At 45.6% G+C, this 25,478-nt stretch overlaps 1 protein-coding gene and 1 pseudogene across 2 annotated transcripts; one reads left to right on the top strand and one right to left on the bottom strand.

Moving 5' to 3' along the window:
* Positions 1–320: 320 nt before the first annotated feature.
* Dusp26 (dual specificity phosphatase 26) lies at positions 321–8,510 on the bottom strand. Of its 2 annotated transcripts, none has more exons than XM_051169861.1 (4): positions 8,188–8,510; positions 6,029–6,323; positions 3,752–3,966; positions 321–1,203 (listed from the first exon to the last, which is right to left on the bottom strand). In XM_051169861.1, the coding sequence occupies exons 2-4, from the start codon at positions 6,247–6,249 to the stop codon at positions 1,004–1,006; spliced, it is 636 nt and encodes a 211-aa protein (XP_051025818.1). In that variant the 5' UTR covers positions 6,250–6,323; positions 8,188–8,510; the 3' UTR covers positions 321–1,003. The 2 variants fall into 2 exon arrangements, with proteins under 2 accessions (XP_051025818.1, XP_051025819.1); XM_051169862.1 differs by lacking the exon at positions 8,188–8,510 and adding an exon at positions 7,809–7,971.
* The window catches only part of LOC127209831 (60S ribosomal protein L29-like), a 54,591-nt pseudogene continuing 35,970 nt past the window's right edge, over positions 6,858–25,478 (top strand).

The raw sequence follows: 25,478 nt of genomic DNA, 5'->3' as shown, positions 1-25,478 counted from the left end.
TCTCCTCCGAGGAGAACCTGAAAGGATTAGAAAAGAAAGCAAGTGTCCTTTAATATTTTGGCACCTAAATTAGGACACACAGGGCTGATCTTGATTTGAGATTAATATTCTGTTGTCTCATGAGCCTGAGGGGACAGAGAGACCTTTCCTTGGGATATTTAAAATCTCTCTTCCAGACAGCAGCGCCAAGTGTCTGCAGACCGCAAGTTTTTGGTCCTCTGCTGCCTCCTTGTGGAAAAGTTAGAAACAACAGCTCAAGGTTTCATAGTGCTGGAGCCTGGGGTACCCTGAAACAAGAAGTCAAACTGTCAATGATACCAAGACACTTTCCTTTTTTTTTTTTTTAAACCTCTTTATTTTTTACTCCAGACACATGGTTTTCAGTGAGAATATGACCACCTAAAGACTCCCAGTCATTCACCAGTGTCACTCCTTTGAGCTTGAGCAGCTCCCCTCGGGTGTCACGGCAGTCCTCAAACACATCCTCTTCCTGGAGTTGCACAGGAAGTCTGTATGTTTCTCCTCGGGCTTTGTGGCTTTCACACCACCCCATCGCTGGCTCTATGCTGTTTTCTGCAGCCTGGACACCTCCCTTCACATCGGTGCTGCTGCATCCCTGACACCCCCCCATTGCTCTGACATTGCACATCACTGGTCCTTTTGTTTGGGAAGTGAGAGAGGAACACTTGAACACAATGAGTGGAAGGGATTCTGAGCCACTGGGCACACCCTGCTGGAATCTGGTGCTGTCTTAATCATAAAGCCATCTTCTACTTACAGGTCAACTGCTTTCTTCCCGGGTCAGCACCCCCCACCTACCACACTGCCCATCCTGGCTCTCCATCCCCATCCACATAGAGCCACAGTGGCCTTGGGGCCCTTCACTCTCTTGCCACTGGGGGAGGATGGGTTGTCTGGCTTTTCTACTACTTGCCACCTGGGTTTCCTCTCCCCATCTGGGCGCTAGGAAACCACCCAGGGACCTGGCCTGATTGCCTTCCCCTCACGCCTCCAGACCCTGCCGCAGCCTCCGGTCCAGGGCTAGGAGCTGCCTCAAGAAGCCCCGGTTGGGGATGATGCCTCTGTGATCCTTGACTTTCTTGATGGCCTCCACAAGGGTGAAGTGGTGATACAGCATGAGATAGGCCAGCACCAGGGTGGCAGATCTGCTCACCCCCACAGCACAGTGCACCAGGATCTTCCCTGCAGAGAGGCAGACACACACATATGAGAGACTGCTGTCTGTGTGGCGGCCTGGACGAGGCCAGGGAGATGTCAGCGGGGCCAAAGGAACAGAAGAAGGCAAACCGAGGTACGCGAGGATAGATTTGGATGAGGATGAGTGTGCTAAGAGTGTACATCCTGGGCTGATGAGAGGGCTCAGTGGGTAAAGGCATTTTCCACACAAGCCTGAGGACCTGACTTCCATCCCCAGAGCCCACGGAAAGGTAGGAGAGACCTGAGTTCACACACACACACACACACACACACACACACACACACACACACACACACACACGTGTGTGTGCATGTGCATACATACTCAGTAGGAGAACATGTGATTAGGATAAGCAAGACCCTGGGTTCGATCCCCAGCACTTTAAAACAAATAATGAAGGTCCCTGGCAAAGGGGAGAGGCCTGAGTAGAATAGACTGGACAGGGTATTCTGAAACTTGGTGTTCGTGAGCCTGAGCAGAGCTCAAGGGTAGAGTGTCATTCCTCATGTAAATCAGAGCTTTGAACAGAGCAGGGACTCAGATGACATTGGCTGAATGCATCAACTGGAATCCTTCTATGTTGAACCTTTCTTAGGTCTCTCAGGTCTCCCTCACTCTTCTTTTGTGTGTATGTATGGTGGATGTATGTGTTCATGTGTGTGTTTACATGTGTGTAAGTGTGTGTACAGGTGTAAGCATGCACATGGAGGCCAGAAGTTGATGATAGGTGTCTTCCTTAGTTGTTCTTTGCCTTTTTGTTTGTGTGTGTGTGTGTGTGTGAGATAGGGTCTCTCACTGAACCTGGAATTTGCAGAATAGGCTAGACAGGCCGGCTGGCAAGCCCTGGGAGCTTTTTGTCTTTGCCCCTTCTTTGCTAGGAGATGGTGCACACACCATACACACACACACACACACACACACACACACACACACACACACACACACACTACATATACCACACCCACACACTCCCACACAAAAACACACATGCCACACAATATACTACACACACCACACATACACACATACCACACACACACACCACACATGTACTACACATACCACACATACACAGCCTACACACACACACACGCACGCACTCAGTAGAACATGTGCTTAAGATGAACAAGACCTTAGGTTCCATTCTCAGCATTTCAAAACCAACAATGAAGGGCCCCGGCAAGTTCTTTACTGATGGAGCCATCCCCCCAGCCCCTCCTTAGCTCTTCTTTGGTTGCTTGATCTTTTGGTATTTAAGACTGGTTCTTACTACATTGCCCAGACTGAACTCAAGCTCGCCTTCAAACAGGGCTCCTGCCTTAAACCTTGGGGTAGCTGGGACTATGGGCACATGCCATTGCACCCTAATTCCCCATGCTTCAATCTTGCTGTTTCTTGCAACCATTGATTATATTTTTAAAATCTACATATACGGTTGTTTCTTGATATTCAGAGCGGATTGATTCCACGACAACATCCTTATTACCAACACCCCTGGATGCTCAATTTCTACATATAAAATGACCTAGTATTTGCATAAGACCTACACACAGCCTCTTGTATACTTTTGATCATCTCTAGAGTACTTATATCCAATAATGAAATGTAAATGCTTTATAAATAGGTAGTTTTCTATACTATCCATGGAGTAATGAAAAGAAACAAAGGAGTCAAAACACATTCTGTATGTATTTCTGCCCCCCAGATATTTTCAGTTTGTGGTTATTTGAATCCACTGATGCACACAGAACTCAGCAACACAGAAGGCCAACTGTACTTTTTCCTGAGTCACTAAAGCATTTTAAAACCCATGTTGAAGCCTCCAAAAAAAAAAAAAAAAAAAAAAGACATTTATTTACTTATGTATTTATTGTGTATAGAGTGTTCTGCCTGCATGTAACACCTGCAGGTCAGAAGAGGGCACCAGATTTCATTGTGGATGTTTGTGAGCCATCATGTGCTTCCTAGGAATTGAACTCAGGGCTTTTAGAAGAGCAGGCAGTGCTCTTAACCTCTGAGCCACCTCTCCAGCCCTAAGCTTTTTTTTTTAATGACAGAAATTATGGAAATATGTAAAGATGCATAAAAGCTATGATACTCATAACCTCAGTATCCAGGAGCAGCTTGCCACCCTAAAGGATGCCCAGACTATCTTTTTCTTTTTAATTAAAATTTTTAATTCTATGTACATTGCTGTTTTGCCTGCAAGTATGCCTGTGTTAGAATGTTAGATTCCCTGGAACTGGAGGTATAGACAGTTGTGAGCTGCCATGTAGGTGCTGGGAATTGAACCCAGATCCTCTGGAAGAGCAACCAGTAGTGTTCTTAATCACTGAACCATCTCTCAAGCACCATCCCACTCATCTTTTAATATAGTATCTTGAAAAAGATGATTGACAGGACATTTTTCTTTCCCTAGCTCTAGGTACTATGCGTTCTGTCTTACTGCTAAATTCTTGCTCCATCCTTGACCCCTGGGGCTTCTGAAAGACACAACTATTGTTCTTTCACCGTTTCTGCTTTCTCTCCTACCTCCTGGCTGGCTCAGTGCCCGATGGATGAAGTCCGCAGCAGTTTGAAAATGGATGCTCATGTCAAAGGCTGGTGAATCATGGGCCTCGACACCCAGGTAGCGGATGCCCAGTCCATTGTAGGCCTCAGGGGTGCCTCGCCACCTGCTGTGTGAGGCGTTGAGAACGTGGGTGATGCCCAGGCGACGAAGCTCACGGCGGTTGTTGGCCATGTCCCTGTGTTAAAGAGAAGTTAGAAAGGGAGAAGCCAAGGTGCCAGGAAACCTTCGCTATCATTGGCTGCACTTGCTAGCACTGTGGAGGACAGGAAGATAGGCAGTGACTTGGGGTCTCATCCCGTGAGCTGTATTTGAGGTGACTCTGGAAATGACTGGGTTAGGGAAGAGATGTCAAAGGGGATGGGGGTAAAGACGACTGTAATTAAGTATTGGGAGTGTGCCGTGGAACTTTCTTTGGTCTGTAGGGCTCTAGAGGGTGGAACTAGGATCAAAGGATCCAGGAATTGGAAAACCAGTTTTGATTTCATGTGAGGAGATGCATGTTAAGAGAGAACTCTAGCTTAAAAGAGGCTGGAGCACTTCAAGAAAGAGTGTCTTTTCTGAACCAGGATGTTTAAGTATAGAAAAGTCCTTGCTGGACAGACCTGGAGGGATTTACGCATCAGAGAGAAGTCCACAGTGGACTAACCTGGGGTACCATGGAGGGATGTGTGTATCAGGGGATCTGGCAGGCTTGCTCATATTTAATGCCTTTGCCGTGGCTATAATTTTATGGTATGTGATTAGCTTGTGCAGTAGCCTGGCTTCACGCTCTTCGGAACTAATTAATGAATGCAGGGGCTGGAGAGATGTCCCAGTGGTTAAGAGCACTGGCTGATCTTCCAGAGGGCCTGAGTTCAATTCCCAGCGTCCACATAGCAGCTCACAATTGTCTATAGCAGATAGCCCCATGGGATCCAATGCCCTCCTCTGGTGTGCAGACATACTTGGAGATAGCACATTCATACACATAAAGTGCACACATAAATAAATGAATAAATCCCTGATAACCTGTACATCATATGGATCTGATATACATTCCCCAAGCCTTTATTGCTTTATATTCTCCTGGAAATCTCTTCTTTCTGCCGGTTGCTCTAGGGTTCTTGTTCACTTTAATCTGTTTTTACCTTCATTCATTTGGCCCGTTCCCTAGCAGCTTAATGATAGATACTCCTCAAGCAAGATGGCAGATATGAGCCCAGACATGTAATCTAGTGAAAACTCCCTGCCTACAAAGGCCATTGGAGCTGAGCCATAAACCCCTTCCCCTAGCCTGTGTGACCTTGGTCCGGTCACAAATTCCCAGAGCTCCCTTTCCCTCATCTGTAACCCAGGGAGAGTGACCCTCTACTTCACAATACTGTTGTGAAGATTAAGAGTGAAAATACAGCCTGGTGTGGTGGCACGTGCCTTTAATCCCAGCGCTTGGGAGGCAGAGACAGGTGGATCGCTGTGAGTTCGAGGCCAACCTGGTCTACAAAGCAAGTCCAGGACAGTCAAGGCTACACAGAGAAGCCCTGTCTTGAAAAACAAAACAAAACAAAACAAAACAAAACAGTGAAAATACAGCCAGGTGTGGTGGTGTATGCCTTTAATCACAGCACTCGGGAGGCAGAGGCAGGGGGATTGCTGTGAGTTTGAGGCCAGCCTGGTATACAAAGTGAGTCCAGAACAGCCAGGGCTACACAGAGAAGCCATGTCTCAAAAAAGAAAGAAAGAAAGAAAGAAAGAAAGAAAGAAAGAAAGAAAGAGTGAAAATACATGTGAAAACAAAACAACAACAACAAACCAACCCATCTCATATACTGGAGACAAGAAGGGAACAATCTCCATTTGATGGTTCTCTTTTCATGCTCCTTAACTATGGTGGCTTTGCGTGGTCTCCCCTTCAGCTTTCTGCCGACTGTTTCTATCTTAGTGACTACCTTTCCCAAAGCCATGGCACGACAGCTGGAGGGTCCAAACCATGCACTTGGTTAGTAGTGTTGGCACATCAGAGGAGACCTTCTATAAACGAGGAACACTATTCCCTAAACAGAGTTTATTTGTCCAGAGCTGAGCATTTTAGTAACTCCCTCCAAATCCCTCCCACCTGCAAGCTTCTACTGTTTGTCTGTGTATCTACCCCGTTCAGTCTTCAACCTGGTAAGTCAGGGTCTGCCTGCCACCCATTACACTCTTGTCCATGTACACACATGCATATACTCAGGCATAGTTCCCAGCCACCCATTACGTACTGGTCTCCGAGGTAGAGGCCTGGCCAGACCTCGTCGGCATGGTTACAGGCTGTCTTGCCTGTGTAGAGGAGCCTCTCCAATTCAAAGACGTTGAGAAAGGGATGGTGGACAGTGGCCATGTCCTCCAGACTCCCTCGAGTACGAACAGGGGACCTTGAGCTGCTGCGGGAAAAGCGGGCCATAAAAGTCATGGAGGCCCAGAGCCAGTTGCCGGGGCACATCTCCAAGGTGACAGGAACTGCGGCCAGCTGTGAGGTGGCTTCAGTGATGATGGCCTCAGTCACCCACCAGGTAGCTGTTGCTGGAAGTAAAAGGGTGTCAGACACAGTTGAGTGAGTCCAGAGCCCCTGTTTTCCTTTCCTTCTCACAGGGCTTGGGCCCTAGGGGGTAGGTTCTTAGTTGAGAAAAGGCAAGGCTAGCCCAGGAGCTCAATTGCCTCTCAAGCCGCTTGTGGGTCCCTCCACTAAGCTGTCTCTGCCCCACAAGTAGGTGGGAGTCACATGTCCTTGTTTACGGGAAGAAGGAGCTGCCCAGCTGCTGGATTTCTCCTCCGTTGCCCCACCCCCACTGCCAGCAAACACAGAAACGCACACAGACATAGACACACTGGACACTTTGGTGCGTCTACACACCGCCCAGGACACTTGCCAGGCCAGATCTGGATCTCATCTGGCTGGGGTTAGAGGTGGAGAGTCTAGGGAGCTGGGATGAGGATGGAAGGGGCTGGAGAGCCATCCAGAGAGAGTCATCAGGATGATAAGAGCAGCTGGGACCATGACATCTGCCAGACATGCCTCCTGGGTGCCAGAGAGATGGAGTGGCTTAACCCATGCCTGCCCTGCATGTCACAAAGGGGTTTGTCATGGGGAAGGGTATCGGGAAGGTGAGAGTGAGAAATGATAAGAAGAAGAAAAAGGGAATTCGGGAAGAAACTTCCTGAATGTAAGAGCCGAGGGTAGATGGCTTCAATCTATGCATACAAGCCTGTGAGTAGGAGGAGCCCCTCCTTTGACTAAACCTCATCCCTACGGAGAGAATTCTGAGTCAAAGCAGGCTTGGCGCTTTGTGTCTGTGTCTGGTGGGGGATGGGGCAGAAGTAGGGAGATGCAAGAGGAGAAAGTGGGTGGGTGGGAGGTGGGTTATGAGGATCCTGCAGGGCCAGAGGCAGCTGCAAGGTTCAGCATTGTCATCTTTGTTGCTGCTGGAATCAATTTGTCATCGCACATAGCCCTTGGAGAAGGGTCAGCCATAAGGGGCCTAGCAGGTGTGTCTCCGAGTACCTGTGGAGAGCAGGAGTCTGGAAAGGTGGCCTGCCCCTTTAGAGCCTGCCTTTGAGGCTTGCCCTAGGACATTTGGGCAGACAGACAACTATGGAAGACCCCCCCCCCCCCCCCCCCGCCTCTGTCTCCACTTCCAGCTATGGTCCTGCAGGTTTGGAAGGATGAGCTAACCTGCAGAATTCCCTCCCATTCCCTTCGCTTCCATCTGCCTTAGGGACCTCAACTGGATGTGCAGCAATAAGAAACCATCTTGGCCCATGGTCACACACTCCAGCCAGGCCTTGCCCCCCCTTCTCCTAGGGTCAAGAGACACCAGTCTCTCAGAACACATCACAAACAGGGGCAGAGGGATCAAAACTAGGAAAGGGTGAGTCCGTATTCAGGAATTCCAGGACAGATAGGCTTTCAGTGTTGTTTAGAAGAAACACAGAAATATAGCACTACAGGCGACATGACATCAGTACCACCACCACCACCCCCTATCACCCCTCACCACCTACCTCTCCTCCTAGGACTCAAAGATCCATCCTTTACCCACAACAACCTTTCTCAGAATAGACTCTGCTGCCTAAGCAATGATGAAAGGTAAGGAGCTGGAAAGAGAGCAGAATCCGCCGTCTTTGGGACTGTTCCTCCTGGCGTAGAGGAGCCCGGGCTCAGTTCGGAATACACCCCTGGGCCTTGTCCAATCCCATTAACCCGCCACCAGTAGCCCTGGCCGCTGCCCCCCTTCCTCCGTCTGCTGTCGCGGTAGTAACAGGTTTGTGGCTGTCGCTTTAGCCTTGTGCCAACCCAGACAGCCCGGCGCAGCGTGGAAGCGGCAATGCCCTTATGCTCTTGCCCGCCCCGATTCCTGTCTCCGCGCCCACAGGGCTCTACCTCTTTGTCGCGAGGGTCTCAGATCCTGAGGTGGCGTGTGGGCTCCGGCAGTCCGGTGCCCATGGCTCCCTTGCGGCCCCCGCCGCTGCGCCGCCGCCGCCCCAGCGCGCAGGTGGATTGCAGCTATTTTTAAGCCATGACACGTACATCGAAGCAGGTTCCTATCGGTGTGAGCACTGGTGACACCCAGGGACACCGTCTCAGGCAGCGGTGGGAGCCGTCACACCGCAGCGGCACAGCCCGCCCCTGTTTACAGCCCCGCGCAGGCCTGCAGCCCCGCCTCGCGTGCACACCAGGGCTGCTGCCCCGGAGGCCAATGGCAAAGCCTTGTGCAAGCCTTCCCAGGCAGGGTCTTTACACTGCCCTCTCTTCCCAGACAGAATTAATGAATTACAGACTTCGTGCTCCACTCATTTCTACACTCTGGAGAACCATCTTCAGCAACCCTTACTATAAATAGCGTTTACCATATGCTAAGCGCTTCACCTATCTGAGGGAGTTTTATACTCATCAGAGAAGTAGGCAGGCATCTTCATCTGCATTTTCTGAAAGGAAGAGAGGCTAAGCCCAGGTCACCAGCTGGGTATTAGTAGAGCAGAGCTTTAGAAGATTTTAGTGAGACTCTGAAGTTCAAGCCATGACCCGTCTCAATCCTGCTTCCTACACAAGGAGTATGGACGTTGGGGTTCATTCAGAAAGCAATTTTGCTGGGCGTGGTGGCACACACCTTTAATCCCAGCACTGGAAAGGCAGAGGCAGGCGGATTGTTGTGAGTTCGAGGCCAGCCTGGTCTAAAAAGCAAGGACAACCAAGGCTACATAGAGAAACCTGTCTCGAAAAACCAACCAACCAACCAACCAACCAACCAACCAACCAAACAAACAAACAAAAAACCCCAGAAAGCATTTCTGTATATTTAGTACTTCAAGGACTCCATTTATTCCTAAAGAAATAATCTTTATTTCTTTTTCACACACTGTCTTTTAGTGATATGTACTGTCACCTGCTTCTTTATTGTCAGTGCCAAGCTTTTTAGCATTCTGAGTCAAGGTCAGTTCTCTCTCTCTCTCTCTCTCTCTCTCTCTCTCTCTCTCTCTCTCTCTCTCTCTCTCTCTCTCTCTCTCTCTCTCTCTCTCTCTCTCCTCTCTCCTCTCCTTCTCCTCTCCTCGTCTCTCTCTCTCTGTTTCTCTCTCTTCTCTCTCTCTCTCCCTCTTTGTTTTGTTTGTTTGTTTTTCGAGACAGGGTTTCTTTTGTAGCCCTGGCTGTAATGGACTCCCTTTGTAGACCAGGCTGGCCTTTGCTTCTGGAGTGCTGAGTTTAAAAGCGCCTGGCTGGTGCTGCCTTTCTTAAGTGCCTCCCTCACTGGGTTCCTATTGCTGTGAGAAAGCACCACGACCAAAAAGCAAGTTGGAGAGGAAAGGGTTGGTTTGGCTTCCGTTTGCACAGCACTGCTCATCATTGAAGAAAGATCTCAAACAGGGCAGGAACCTGGAGGGAGGAGTTGATGCAGAGGTCATGGAGGGGTGCTGCTTACTGGCTTGCTCATCATGGCTTGTTCAGCAGGCTTTCTTATAGAAGCCAGGACTAATTAAGAAAATGCTCTACATGGTTTTTTGTTTGTTTGTTTTTTAAGAGGTACTTTTTTAAAATTGAGGTTCTCTCCTCTCAGATGATTTTAGGCTGTGTCAAGTTGACACAAAATGAGAGACCCAAGATGGAAAACCAGAATGAAAGTGATCAGATGGTACTGCTGAGAAGCAGGCTGAGCCCCAGCTGCCTACTGGAAGGAAGGCAGGAGACAAGCAAGCAGAGGATATGAAGGTGATGTCAACTGTGGTTGAGATTGGGACTGGGACATCTCCAGCTGTGACTATAGATGAGGCTGTAGTCTATGGGCCAAAGGAAGCATCATCAACCACACTACCAACCATCCCAAGACCTGGGGACAGAAAGGCATCTCCACAGGCTGCCATCTGACCTGGCAGTAACTTTACCTTCTGGCCTTTTCTTCTCTAAAGAAGCAGGCGGGGCCAGGCATGGTGGCGCATGCCTTTCATCCCAGCACTTGGGAGGCAGAGGCAGGTGGATCTCTGCGGGTTCGAGGCCAGTCTGGTCTACAAAGTGAGTCCAGGACAGCCAAGGCTACACAGAAAAACCCTGTCTCAAAAACAAACAAACAAACAAACAAGCAAACAAAAAGGAAGAGGACTTCCATTCCAACTTCCTCCATCTCTCCTTGTCCCTTCCTGGCATGGCATTTTCCATGGAGATGAAATCCTCATTGTCTGAAATAATTGAGCTGAAAAGTCTGAGATTTTAATGACTACGTCTAAGAAAACATTTCAACAATTATCACGAAATAAGTTGAGAAAGGTTACTTAATTTGGGAGGTAGAATCAAGAAGATCAGGAGTCCAAGGCTAGCCTCAGTCATACTGTAATTTTGAGGTCAGCCTGGGCTACATGAGACCTTGCTTTAAGAAGAAAATCCTAGGGATGTATTTCAGGAGGTAGAGTGTTTGCTTGGGGGGTACATGTGATGCTAGCATTCAGAAGAACCAAAAGTTTAAGGGGTTGATTTTGGCAGGATAGGAAGTTAGAGGCTAGCAGGTGGAGAGGCTGTTGTAGGGGAAGCTGTTCTTAATTGTGGTGCTGTTGCTTGTTCTTTGTAGCTTTGGCTCTTGCTCTGTATCCAAGGCTGCCCTTGAACCTTAAAGCTTCCAATCCCATCCTTCCATATGCTGGGATTATAGGTGTGTACTGCCATGCCCAGCTCCCTCTGACCCCACCTTTTTATTTGTTTTCTAAGATTTCTGTTCAACCTAGCATTGCTGTTTTCTCTAGAATATGCTTCAAGGCACATCACGGGTAATCCAGGATCTGATGCTCTAAGTCACCAAAGACACCCTTCATGGTCCAGCATCTCCATGAAGGTGATTTTCACGGGTTATCTGGAATGGGTTGATGTTTTCTGTGGAAGTAGAAGGTCTGTAATGCTTGTAGGTAACACCAAACTACACAATGGATGGAGAGGAGGAAGGGACCGGGGGAGAGAGGATTGGCAAGGAAAGATAACGAAGAAGGTAGGATAAAGAAAGAGAGGAAGGAAAGAATTAATTGTCAGTTCCTTGGGCTCCACGTGCATCAGTTCATTTAATCCCACCCACATTTTAAGCCCATATAATCCTAGGTGAGTATTCCAGGAGACTAACTGAATACACAGCTCATTCTCAGCTAGTTGGTGCCAGAACACAGGTTCAAACCCACAATCATCTTATTCAAAACCATAGTTTTTTGAGATTAGATTAAGGAACCAATTTTTTTGGGGGGTAATTCTTTTCTGGATCTTCTCTATTTGTGATTTCCTTAGTTCATATATATTTCTATTAAAGAACGTGGGTTTAATCCCCATAATCCCCTGTTCCTTATAGTAGAGGTTATAAATGACAGAACAGAGGTGAAATTGAGACAACTGAAAGAGCGGTGGGGAAGCTGGGTGGTGGTGGTGCACACCTTTAATCCCAGCACTCAAGAGGCAGAGGCAGGCGGATTACTGTGAGTTCAAGGCCATCCTGGTCTACACAGAGAAACCCTGTCTCAAACACACACACACACACACACACACTAAACAAAAGAGGGGTGGGGGTGTGAGGCTGGAGAAATGGCTCAAAGGTTAAGGGCACTGCTCCTCCAGAGGTCCTGAGTTCGATTCCCAGCAACCACATAGTGGCTCACAACCATCTACAATGTGATATGATGCCCTCTTCTGTCTTGCAGGTGTATGTACAGGCAGAACACTGTATACATAATAATACATAAATCTTGAAAGAAAGAAAGAAAGAGGGGTAGGAGCTAGGGTTGGCTTAGCCAGGAGTGGTGGAATACACTTGTAAGGTGGAGGTGGGAGGATGAGGCATTCAAGATGATCCTTGGCTACATAGTAAGTCTTTTTTTGTTGTTGTTTGTTTTTGTTTTTTTCCGAGACAGGGTTTCTCTGTGTTAGCCTTGGTTGTCCTGGACTTACTTTTGTATACCAGGCTGGGCTCAAACTCACAGTGATCCACCTGCCTCTGCTTCCTGAGTGCTGGGATTAAAGTGTGAGCCACCATGCCTGGCTAGTAAGTCTTATGCTAGCCTGGGCAATAAGACCCTGTGTTCAAAAATCCCCAGTACTGGAATAGATAAATAAATAAAGAACATAATTTTAATAGGGGCTTTAAATAAATAATCCTCCTGTCTGCATACTTAGATATTATATATAGAAAGATAATTTCAATAAGAGTAGACTTTTAAAAAACAACACACACACACACATATACACACACACACACACACACACACACGAAGGCACATGACGAAATATATGTTAAATAGTAATTATTGCTGCAATTGTTTGTCTATAGGTGCATCTTAACACACACACTAGCTAATTTAATCTCTTAAATAGTATTAATTCTGCAATTGAATTTACAATTGAGGAAATGGGTGCCAACATGTGGTCCTTAGTGTGCTCTGAAAGCCATGAGTTAAGTAGGATTTGAGAGTGGGCTTAATAAACCCAGGGCCACTTTAAACTAAAGTTGGCCTCAAACCATGGTATTAATAGAAAACAGAACAGGAGTAGTCAGCAATGTCCAGAGGTACCATGCCATGCTTCTAGCAAACTTTGAATTTCTCTTAAGAAGTTAGAGCTTTTCATATGCAGCAGATATACAGCTTGGTTCTCAAATGGGACGGACCTCCAACAGCAGGAGCAGGGGCAGTCTCTGATACTGCTGCCTGCCGTTGGGTCCCCTTTGCCTTGTTTAGAATTGATAGGAGAAAGATGCCCCCCAGTCCTACTACAACCTGCTATGCCAAGGCATAGGTTGATAGCCATGGAGGTCTCCCCTTCTCTGAGGAGAAAGGGAGAGAGGCATGCGAGATGGGAGGCATTGAGAGGGAGGGGCTGGAGGAGACGAGGGAGGGGAAATTCCGGTTGGGATGTGAAGTAAATAAATGAGTCAATTAAAAAAAAGAAGAAAAAAAAAAAAAAAAAAGAAAGAAAGAAAAAAAAAAAAAAAAAAAAAAAAAGGAAAGTGAAAAGGAAAAAAGAGAGAGAAAGAAAAAGAAGTTGGAGGTTTTCAACCCTTCTCCAGCTTCCAATCTAGTCCAGGGTATGGCTCCTCCGTGGCTGGATCGCCTCCTCAGTTTCTGAGAAAACTCTCAGCCCAGCCCTTCTCCCAGACAGGCCCTAACTAGGCTCCTCGAATCTTTTTCATGTGAAGCTTGAATAGCTGCAGGGTCAAAGGACACTTTAACCTAAAGAGCCAAAGCTGGTTTTGCACCACCCCCATGCCTTCTTTTCTTCCTTCTCTTCCTCCTGCTCCTCCTCCTCTTGTAGACCAGGCTGGCCTTGAACTCACAGAGATCCATGTGCCTCTGCCTCCCAAGTGCTGGCATTAAAGGCGTGGGCCACCATGCTTGGCTCCTCTTTCCTTCTTTCTCACCCTCCCCAGTGCATTCCTTCTCCTCCTCCCAGCTGATCTCCCTAAGGTTGAACACATCTTAACCACTGGGGACATTGGCTTTCTAAAGAACAAACACTAGTGCAAAGAGGGTTTTCCTGTCAGGATGCCTTTGCGAGGAAGATTCCTCTGCCTGCAGCAGAAACCAACCAGGATTATTGCTTGCAATAATTGCAGGTAAAAGAATATGAAAAGTACATCGACTTCAGCATTTAGAAGAAGAAAAACATGTCTAATAAACTCCATGAAAAATATGGAAAGGAAATGTGCCAAATGTAGAAAGTGTTAAGGTCTAGCCAGAGTAGAGTTACAGAATCAATCTTATGTCTTTGAGCTATGATTCCAAAATTCAGCCTATAGTTTGTAGTCAGTTTTAATTGTCAGTTCTTTGAAATTGCTTGAGAGTGCCTTATAGCATCATGTGTGATCAATTTAATAAACAAGTCATACATGCTTGAAAAGAGTTTGTGTGTGTATCTACACATAAAATGTCATCTAATTTTGGATTTCTATCATATTTCTTTTCTGTAATTAGAATCCAAAGCACTATGAATCTTTTTATTTTTGTTTGGGAGAGTGTTACCACTTAGAAGTCTTGGTCAAGTTGGTTTTCTCTGCCACTTAGATAATCAAAAGACACAGAAAGTAGTAGCAGGCAATGAGCTAGGGGTTCTTAACCTGTGGGTCATGACCCTTCTGAGGGTTGGATGACTCTTTCATAGGAGTCGCTGAAGACCAGCAGAAATATCAGGTATCTACATTATGATTGATAACAGTGGCAAAATTACAGTTGTGAAGCAGCGATGAAAATAATTTTATGGTTGGGTGTGGCCGCAACACGAAGAGCGTATTAAACGGTTGCAGCATGAGGAAGGTTCAGAACCTCTTGCAATAAGCTATATTAAAGACACACACACACACACACACACACACACACACACACACACACATACACACACACACCCATGCACAGAGGCACACAGAGAAAAATACATAGTATAGCAAAGAGGGAACATCCATTCCCCCTCCCCCCAGGGCTTAAAACCCCCAGGGGGTTTAAAGTATTTTGGTGGCCTGGGATTGGTCTCCTTCCCGTTCTTTTGCGTTGGTCAGCTTAAAGAAAGGAAAGCTGATAGGGCCACAGCTTCAGATAAGCAGGTCAGGACCCAGCTCTCTAGGGGCACCTAGCGGTGGGAGAGAAAGCCTGCCAGGCCTTTGTCTCAGGTGAGGAAGAAGCTGGACTTTCGCCAGTCTTATCTATCCGTGGCCCCTCCCCCTGTCAGTCTGTCTAGCTTTTAGTTCCTCATTAGAACTAAGCTGTGTTATTAGATACATGAAATTCACATGGCTTATTTATTTTGCTATTAAAAGACATTTTGGAAATGTGCATAAGAGTGCTGTCTGCCTGCACACCTTACATGCCACAAGAGGGCTTCAGATCCCTTTATAGATGGTCCTGGGCCACCTCGTGGTTGCTGGGAGTTGACCTCAGGACCTCTAGAAGAGCAGACAGTGCGCTTAACCTCTGAGCCATCTCTTCAGCCTGATCCATGATCTTTATCTCAGCCCTCCAGATCTGATGAAGGACGCACACAGAGAGACTTATCCTACAAGAAGCTTCTGGTTCAACAAATGTGACTTTACCATTCTTTCTGAGAGCTCTTGGCCCTACTTTGCTACCCTTACCTCATGCTATGGCTAAAGTAAACTTGCCCCTCCTTCCAACTCATAGAGCAGTTCCCATCCCAAAGTTTTAGATTTATTTACTTATGTATGTGAGTGCTCTATTTGCATATATGCCTCCATCACAGAAGAGCCCATCAGACCTCGTTATAGACAGTTCTGAGCCATTAATTATGTGGTTGCTGAGAGTTGAACTCAGCACTTGTGGAGGAGCAGCCAATACTCTTAATCTCTGAGCCATCTCTCCAGCCCCCAAATCTTTTTTAAAACTTCTCTGATATTTTCCTATAGTAATAGCAAGCTGACCAATACACCGAACATTTATTTTTTTTTTTTTTTTTTTTTTTTTTTTTTTTAAGATTTATTTATTTATTTTGTATACAAATCTCGTTATAGATGGTTGTGAGCCACCACGTGGGTGCTGGGAATTGAACTCATGACCTTTGGAAGAGCAGTCAGTGCTCCTAACCTCTGAGCCATCTCTCCAGCCCCCCGAACATTTATTTATGCCATACATTCAATGTTATTTTATTTTCAGAATGCAAGCTGGTCGGGTGGTGATGGCACACGCCTTTAATCCCAGCACTCGGGAGGCAGAGGCAGGCAGATCGCTGTGAATTCGAGGCCAGCCTGGTCTACAAAGTGAGTCCAGGACAGTCAAGGCTACACAGAGAAACCCTGTCTCGAAAAAACAAACAAAACAAAACAAAAACAACAAAAACCCAGAATGCAATGCTATAGGTAGAATTTATAATGTGGTGTCTGGTAATCTTGGAAGCATCACCAGTGAGATTTGATTAAGATGAAGATTTCCAGCTGACCTGGAACTCTGCACTTACTTGTAGCCACTGGAGGGCTTTCCAGCTGACTGTGGAATCCCAGAAAATATTAAGTGCTGACTTCCTGGCACTGAGCTCCCTCAATGCAAAACTTATTTTCTCTCTTTTAAAAAAAACAACAAACAAACTGAATCCTTACAGAACTAAAATTTTAGAAAGAATTGTTTTAGCATTCCAGGTTCGGTGGTCTTCAATCCCAGCACCCAGGAAGCAGATGCAGGTGGATCTCTGTAAGTCTGAGGCTGGTCTAATCTACATGGAGAATTCCTGTGCAGCGCAGGCTATGTAGAAAGGCCCGTCTCAAAAAATCAACAATTTTTATGTGTGTGTGTGTGTGTGTGTGTGTGTGTGTGTGTGTATTAGTGCTTTGTCTGCATGTTTGTATGCACACTATGTGTGTACAGTGCCCTTGGAGGCCAGAGAAATGTATTATGCAGGTCCTAGGAAGTAAACCTCAATCTTTTGCAAGAACAGCCAAGTGCGCTTTATCACTGAGCTGTTGCTCCATCCCTTATGCGGGCACACAGAGGAAGGGGATGTAGGTCATCCAGATGAGACCTGATAGGCTGTGGTCAGATAGTAAGGGAGGAGGACTCCCTCACCCCCATCAGAGGTCTAGGGGAGGGGAACAGGGTAGAAGAGGCAGGGAAGGAGGGTGGGAATGGGAAGATACGAGGGAGGGGATAACAATTGGGATGTAATCTGAATACATTTTAATAAATTTAAAAAATTGTCATTCAGCATTTGGAAAAAGGCCTGTGTGTCTGACAGGTTGGTCCAGGCGCTGCTTGCTTCCGGATGAGAGTGAATGGACCTTAAGATCAAAGTTCCTAAACCAGGTGGTGGTGGCACACACCTTTAATCCCAGCACATGGGAGGCAGAGGCAGGTGGATCTCTGTGAGTCTGAGGCCAGCCTGGCCTACAAAGTGAGTCCAGAGCAGCCAAGGCCATACAGAGAGACCCTGTCTCGAAAACAAAACAAAACAAAACAAAAAAACCAAAAAAACAAAACAATATCAAAGGCCCTAGCCGGGTGTGGTGATGCATGCCTTTAATCCCAGTACATGGGAGGTAGAGGCAGGCAGATTTCTGTGAGTTCAAGGCCAGCCTGGTCTACAGAGGGAGTCCAGGACCACCAAGGCTACACAGAGAAATCCTGTCTCAAAATACCAAAAAAAAAAAAAAAAAAAAAAGAGGACAAAAGATCCTGTATCAGGCGGGGGTGGGGGCACACGCCTTAAATCCCAGCACTCCGGAGGCAGAGGCAGGTGGATTGCTGTGAGTTCGAGGCCAGCCTGGTCTACAAAGTGAGTCCAGGACAGTCAGAGCTACACAGAGGAACTCTGTCTCGAAAACCAAATAACAAAAACAGAACCCCTCTACCCCCCAAATAAAGATCCTGTATCCCCCAGGAAGGGCTACTGCACTTTAGGGAGGTGGAAGTGATGTTCCACTGAGTGTTACAATCATCTAGGTCTTTTAGGATGAGATTGTTGGTATCCACAAGCCTGTGATGATACCAGAAGTGTTACACAGCAGAGGATGCAGGTGGCAGGAAGATCCAGTGAGATGTAGTCCCAGTGATGCTTCACCAGTGGTCAGCAGGGAACTGGTGGTGATGGAGCGGGCTTCACTGATTGCCTAGGCAGTTCTGTTATCATTGCCCCATGCGTCCAGTGGCAACTCTCCGCCAGAATAAATGAAGTCTCAGACAGTCATGGTGGAGGAAAGGTGTGAGCACTAGAGGGAGCAAACCAGTAAGCCTTTATTTATAAACCTTGAGCAGTAGGAAGGGGTTTGTGGGTGAATGTGTCTGAACCACTGGGGCTAAGGGATGCCAGGATACTTAATCTACATGCAGTGTAACAGTGCTTCATTTACACGCAGTAGCACATGGTCCTATCACAGGAAGGAAAACGCAGTACTTATTTATCCTATGGGTAGGGGAAGAAAGTCTAGGTACAATTAAAGGTAATTTGCTTAAGGCTAGGATATCCTTAGCATAGGGTAGGGTACTCCAGGACTCCCCAGGTGCTTGCTGAACAAGTTTGTTATTAGGAAAGGGCCCAGCCTTTAACCTTCCCCGAGGGCTATGTGATGTCCCTTAGAGTTTCTAGGGTCCAGAGGGGGGACTCCCACTGAGAAAGGGAGTCCACCATTATAGAGTTCAGAGGTTATCTGGAAAGATCAGACTTCAACCTCTCCAGCAGCACCCCATAAAATTTTTTTTTATTTTATGTGTGTGTTTTGCCATCATGAACCTTTGCATACAGTGTTCATGCCTGGTGCCAGCGGAGGCCAAAAGTGGGAAGAGGGAGCTGGAAACCCTGGAACTGGAATTGTGGTGATGATGATCTTACTTATGATGTTTATAAGTCAGCACGTAGGTGTTGGGGATTGAATTTGCTCAGTTGGAAGAGCAGTCAGGTGTTCTTAAATTCCCGTCAGCCACAGAATTAGGCTGTAAAAACAAACCTTAGTTTCTGTGAAAGTTGACTTAACCAGTAGTAATGTAACACTGGTATTTGTCTTGGCCTGTTTCGGGTCATTTCCTCGTGCAACTTCTATGGATAAGTTCACTGGGGGAATACTCTGGGTCCTGAAATAAACCCACACTAGCCCAGGAGGCTGAGATGTTTAGATTTCTTCTCAGAACAAGAGTCTGGGGAACAATTTTTATTCCAAGTCACTTACATTATGAAACGTTTAAGAAGAATCACTCTCCATGTCTTGTTTATCTTCAATAATATAGAATATAATATAGTTCTAGAAACTTTTTCTTCCACTGACATTTTTTTTTTTCTGACACTGGAAACTTTGTCAGGGCTTGCATTAGACTTGTCAGCCAGAAAGAAAGAGTCCCTTTATCTATGAGTCAACATGGCATTTGGGGTTGTGCATCCTTGACTTTGAGTGACCGTTTGAATCTGAGTGAGGCTCCTCTATGTTTGATTTCTGATACTTATGTTATAACTCAAAGTTAGATGTTTATATTTTTAATGGCATTGTTTCAAGAAAGATAATTTTAAAAATAATGTGATACTGTGTGGTGTTGGCTCTGATTCCTTAACGATCCTACTTTATTAATAATTTATCAAAGGAATGTATCTCCCTTACAATCCGACTACCCTAAATTGGAAGGAAAGGAGATTAAGGAGAAGAAGAATGAAACTTTCTGGGTATCAGTTCTGCAGAATAAATCAGTTGGCATAATTCTCAGGAGTCTAGCAGATCCTCTATCTGACAGAAGAAACACCACGGTCCAGGGAACGAACCTGGAGGAATCCACTGAGCTCACTGCCTGCCGCCAAATCCTCCAACTTCCCGTGCCATGGGCAGGAACCTTTGACCCCTCTCACTCCTGTTCCCCAACGTCCTCCTCCTCTTTCCATCCTGCTTCCTCCTCTCAGCTTCCTCCTTCTAATCCATGGTCCCTTTTGCAATTGCAATACTCTGCAATGCAGAGTCACCTGAGCCTGTCTTTTGTCTTGGGCTGAAACTTCCTCTCTCTAAGAGTCTATCTAAGATCTTTAACAGTTTGTAGAGACAAGGTCTCAGTGCGACCCAAAACTGCTGCTATCTTGGGCCCAGCCTAAGGAAGGTTACATTCTTTTCACAGTGGGACAGCCAACATGAAAGTATCTAAGACATGATGGCGAACATATCCAGCCCTCAAGGCTCTACATTGTTCCAGAGGTGTGGAGAATCACCTAAAAGAAATTCAGACTCCAAAATCTCTCCCTCAAGTTAAAGTTCAAAGAAAAAGTGAAAAACACAAAACAATCACTTATTTTAAAACATTGTGTGTGTGTGTGTGTGTGTGTGTGTGTGTGTGTGTGTGTGTGTGTGTGTGTCTATGTGCGTATATATGGTGGGGCTAGAGGACAACCTTAGGTGGTGTTTCTTAGTTTTATTTTTGAGAAGGGGTCTCTTCCTGGCCTAGAACTTGCCAAGTAGGCTAAGTTACATACCCATTGAGCCCCAGGGATCCTCCTGTCTCTGCCTTCCCAGTGCTCTCTGCCTAGGATTACAAGTACATGTCATTATATTGGGCCTTTTTCTACTCGCAAGGCAAGCACTTTACCAAAGAGCTATGTCCTGGGCTCCACAAGATCTCTTTTTCATCTCCCCAAACCTCAACCACAAACCTGACTGCCTTTATTTTCCTGTAATCACCCCGTACCCTCTATCCCTCAACCTTCATCTGTCCTGATCTCTTTCCCTCCTACACGAACAGAAACACTCAAAGATCAATTGCTCTTAAAATTAAACTGCTCCTTCAACAAGAAAAAGTCCTCATAGCTGACTTTAAGCTCTTATCTCACTCTTAGTGGAGAGCTGGTGTCAAAAGCTTTAGAAAATCCACACAGGACAGAGAAAATTTTGCAGAGAGAGGAAAAAAAAAAAAAAAAAACCTGCTTGAAATGGTGTTTCTAATGTAGAAAATTACAACTTATCTTTCCAGTGTCAAGGCCGCTCACTTTACTGGGACTGGTATTAAAGCTCCTTTCAAAGTCTGCAGTACTTAGATACTCAGTGTCCAATATTCAGAAATATGAAATTCAAAGCAGCAAAATTCTTTGAGATGCTAGCGTCTATGACCTATGATACTTGTTTTAATAATAAGGTAACTATTTCTGTGGCTTACTGACTTGGAGCATGAGCTAATGACTGGCTGGCACACAGGTCTAGAAGTACCACCTTGAAATCTAGACTCAACTCTTTTGTTATGAGAAGACAAGATCAAATATTTTGTGATATACTGTGATATACCCAGTCTTTCAAACAAACTAACAAACAGGTAAGAGTAGCCTATTTTCAGGATATTTCTAAACAGCAACAGTATGATTTAAACTTTGGAAACCTGTTCTTGTAGGAGTAGCCACATGCTAGTCAGCTGTAGAACTGAGATGGACAAGCCAGCAGACACATTAGTGCCACGGTGAACTGTAAAGCCAGGTGTGATGATTGATACTGATTTTCAGTTTGACAAGCAGCGAGCTCCTGGGCATAGCTGTGAGAGGTGGCCTAGATCAGGCTAGCCCCTAGACATGTCAGTGAGGAGTTTCTTGTTTACATTAGGTGAAATGGGGAGACTCACCCTAAATGTGGACTTTCCCTTCCATCCTGCAACCCAGCTATTGGGAAGCCCCACAGGAAAAGCTTTTGGTTTCTGATTTCTAGCCTTGGAGTCTTCCTGTTGAGTTCATCTACTTTTTTCCTGCTGCCACCATGGCCCTCACCACACCCTGCTGTCTTCTTTTTCTGACATCACAACCCAGATTGTGTGGCCTTCCCATTGCACTGAAGACCAGTGGCCCTCCAGGAACCTTCTAGACCTTCAGCACTCTGCCTTATATACTGAGCAACTAATGGTTTCTCAGCCTCTCCAATGGCCATATTGAATTTATGATACAAAACAAAACCTAGTGACCATTCCCTTTAACCCAGACAAGATCATGCTGTGGATGTGATCTGTTGCCACTCCCAGAAGAGTCTCTGCTGCTACCAAGGTCTACTTTGGCCTCTTGTTTCCTCTGCTCTGGAAAAGAGATCACTAGATGACTTAAGTCAGGTACAAGAAAAAGTGAGCCTTCACTCTCTTTGAAAATGTCCATCTTACTCAGCCAGGTGATGGTGGTGCACACCTTTAATTCCAGCACTCAGCAGGAAGGGGCAGAGGGGCAGAGGCAGGAGCTCCAGGACAGGCAAGTCTATATAAGGAAACTCTATATCAAAACCTAAAAAGACAAACAAGAAGTATCTTACATGAGGAGAAGTATGGATTGCTTTCTTTCCTCTCCAAATGCTTTGTAAGAATCCTGGAAGGCAAAGAAATGCTAGGAAGGCAGCAACCTTGTTAGCTTACACCCACTAGCTGTGGGACTTTCCAGTGGGAGGTGCAGGGGCTTGGACAGACAGTGTACAGCATGCAAAGCCTTGGATTTAATGTCTTCTCCTTCATAAGAGGTGCTTTTATTAAAAGGGAAGAATGGGAACTCATATTCCAGCAAACCTCTAAAAAACACTCTTGGTAATGCAAAATAGATCTGAGAGGCAAATAAAGACGTAAGAAAATCAGGTAAGTCACCTAGGAACACTGTTTGGTTTTGTAGCAATATGACCTAGGCTTAACTTGATCTAATTTCAGTGTTCTTGCTTCCGATGTAAGAGGTGGACCACAACCATAAACATGGATCTTCTCTTAGTATGTTTGTCTGTGTTGCCATGTTTAGGTGGGTGATCTCTAGAGTGTTAAGTGTTAAAGCTCAAAACTGTGGCATGGAGAGATGGCTCTGTGGTTAAGAGCATTGGCTGCTCTTGCAGAGGACCAAGGTTTGATTCTCCACACCCACATGGTGGCACACAATCACTTGTTGCTCCTGCTCCAGGGGATCCTATGCCTTCTTCTGACCTCCACAGGCACCAGGCACACATGTGGCAAACAGATATACCTGTGGACAAAACATTCATACACATAAAAAATATTAAAAACAAAACAAAACCTTATGATGGCATGAAATAATGCAACAGATAGCCCAATGAGAAAGACAAGAAAGTCTAATGCTTAAGAAAGTTGGAGCAGATATCATCAGATCCTTGAAAGGTAAGTAGTTCTTTTCAGAAACATTCTTTTTGTAAATGTTGTTTTTATTTCATCAGATGATGGCATGAGATGAGAGCTGTACCCAAGATTTATGAATACATGGCTTGGTCTGAGCCCAGAGTGTTTCTATCTGTTCTAACTATCCCTAGGCCTAGGCCTCGAGCCTTCTAGCCTCCATACGATCTAATCTTTTGTAATTCCAGACCTTGAAGGCTTCAGCTTCCAGCTTCCATCTGCTAACCTAGGCCTAGAATGTTTTCAGCCTCTGAGACTTACTGCTGAATAAGTTCACCCTTTCTAGCTCTTTCTGAACTCTGGCTGCTGGTTCAACTCAGCTCTTCTGGCTCAAACTCCTCTCTAAGATGATTGAATCAAACTGTCTTCTCTCCACTTCTCACTGAATTGCCTTGCTTAGAAAAAAATGCTTCTGAACTCCACAAACTGAACTGCATGAACTGAACTGTGTTTGACTGAACTGCACCAAACTCTCCTGAACTGTACTCATGAACTCTACTGTACTGTCTCCATGAATGCTACTTCTTCCTATACTGTACTCAACTCTTCTCTCTGTAGTGTTTTTGTTTGTTTGTTTCATTTATTTTTTTTCTTTGTTTTTGTTTTTGTTGTGTATGTGTATTTTTTGAGAGGGTTTCTATGTGCAGCCTTGGCTGTCTTGGACTTGCTTTGTAGACCAGGCTGGCCTAGAACTCACAATGATCCTCCTGCCTCTGCCTCTCCTAGTGCTGGGATTACAGGCGTGCACCACTGCACCAGGCTGAGTAAAAGCACTTGTAAGCAAGCTTGACTATCTTGAGTTTGATCCCTGGTAGAAGAAAACAGAAACCACAATCCTGTCCTCCGACTTCTACTTAGGCACTGTGGCACATTTCCACCTCTTATACATATTATCAACACCATCATCAAGCAATTTAAAATGTATTCATTATTAGTTTATACGTATGGGTATCTTGTCTGCATGTATGTCTAGGCATCATATGCATTCAGTGCTTACAAAGGCCAGAAGACAGAGTCAGACCCTTTGTCAATACAGTTAAAAATGGTTGGTAGCTGTCAGGTAGGTTCTGGGAAGCAAATCCAGGTCTTCTGCAAAAGCAGCAAGTGTTCTTGGCTACTGAACTCTCTCTCCACCCCTATTGAAATAAAAGTTTAAAGTAAGTACAAGCATCTCACTTTCTCTCTTTTATCTTTACAGCCATAGCATAATTTTGTGTGGCTGCTACATTTAGGATATTAAAAGTGTGAGTCACTATTCAGAGATGAGTCATATCCTGGGGTTAATTTTCCTAGTGCTCTGTTTCTCTTCAGTTAACCATTGGTTTTTGTTTAGTTTTCTTTCTTTCTTTTCTTCTTTTTATTTCTTTTGGGGGGGCATTTGGGACAGGGTTTCTCTGTGTAGCCTTGACTGTCCTGGACTCACTTTGTAGACCAGGCTGGCCTCAAACTCACATTGATCCTCCTGCCTCTGCCTCCTGAGTGCTGGGATTAAAGGCACGTGCCACCACACCCGGCTTTTTAGTTTTCTTAATTTTCAGGAGAAAGCCTACTAACTCAGGCCCCACCTTCTTCTCCATTTGCCTGTACCTCCACAAGTTCAAAACAGTTATTTCTTGATATTATTTTTTTTAAATAAGAGGATGGTGTGCAGAGCTATCACTCCAGGGTCTCCTTGAATCTCATTTTAAAGATTCTTTTTCCTTTTGGATGCCCTGTTACTGGATGTCATTTGCTTTTATCTTTATTATATTAATGGCTTATTGAGGCTGGAGAGATGGCTCAGAGGTTTAGAGCATGGGCTGCTCTTCCACAGAACCCGGATTCAATTCCCAGCGCCCACATGGCAGCTCACAACTGTCTGCAACTCAAGTTCCAGGGTATTCAACAACCTCGCACAGATGTACATGCAAGCCAAACACCAATGCATATAAAATTTAAAAACTAAACACAAATGTTTATATTAATAGTTTATCCTATTAAGTAATCAAATGATTGGCAATAACCTTTGTGTTTTGATTTAAATTTGAAATGCTGACAGGCAGGCTCATATAGTGAAGGTTCGGTTTCCAGCTTCCAACAGGAAGGTGTTGGAAACTTACAAGGTGGGGCTTTGTTGGGGGTTCTCCAGCAGACTACCCCAGTGTGCCTGTGTCCATGTTTTGAATGGATGATTGGTCCCTAGCTTGTGTATTTTTAAGACATGAAGCTTAGCTGAAGGAAATGGGTTCTTGGGAGCATGCCTTTGAAGGTTAAATTTGGTCCCCTTCATCTTAATAGTTTTCCCTGCCAATCATGGGCAAACAACCTCCTGCATCCTTGAGGCTTCATACCACCGTAGACCGGAATCAGCACTGACAGAGTAGTTGGTCACAGTGACGGCCAGCATGTTGTGTGTGACATGGGATGCTCACATATCCCTGGCCTTTCACCAGTCAAGATGTCCTCTTCAGCCAGACAGTGGTGGCGCACGGCTTTAATCCCAGCACTCGGGAGGCAGAGGCAGGCGGATCGCTATGAGTTCAAGGCCAGACTGGTCTACAAAAGCGAATCCAGGATAGTCAAGGCTACACAGAGAAACTCTGTCTCGAAAAACCAAAAATAAAATGAAATAAAATAAAATAAAAAAGATGTCCTCTTCAG

The sequence above is a fragment of the Acomys russatus genome, chromosome 27 (genome assembly GCF_903995435.1).
Source record: "Acomys russatus chromosome 27, mAcoRus1.1, whole genome shotgun sequence".
Taxonomy (NCBI): Eukaryota; Metazoa; Chordata; class Mammalia; order Rodentia; family Muridae; genus Acomys; species Acomys russatus.
The sequence above is the reverse complement of the archived record's forward strand: the minus strand, read 5'-3'. Positions and strand labels throughout refer to the sequence as shown.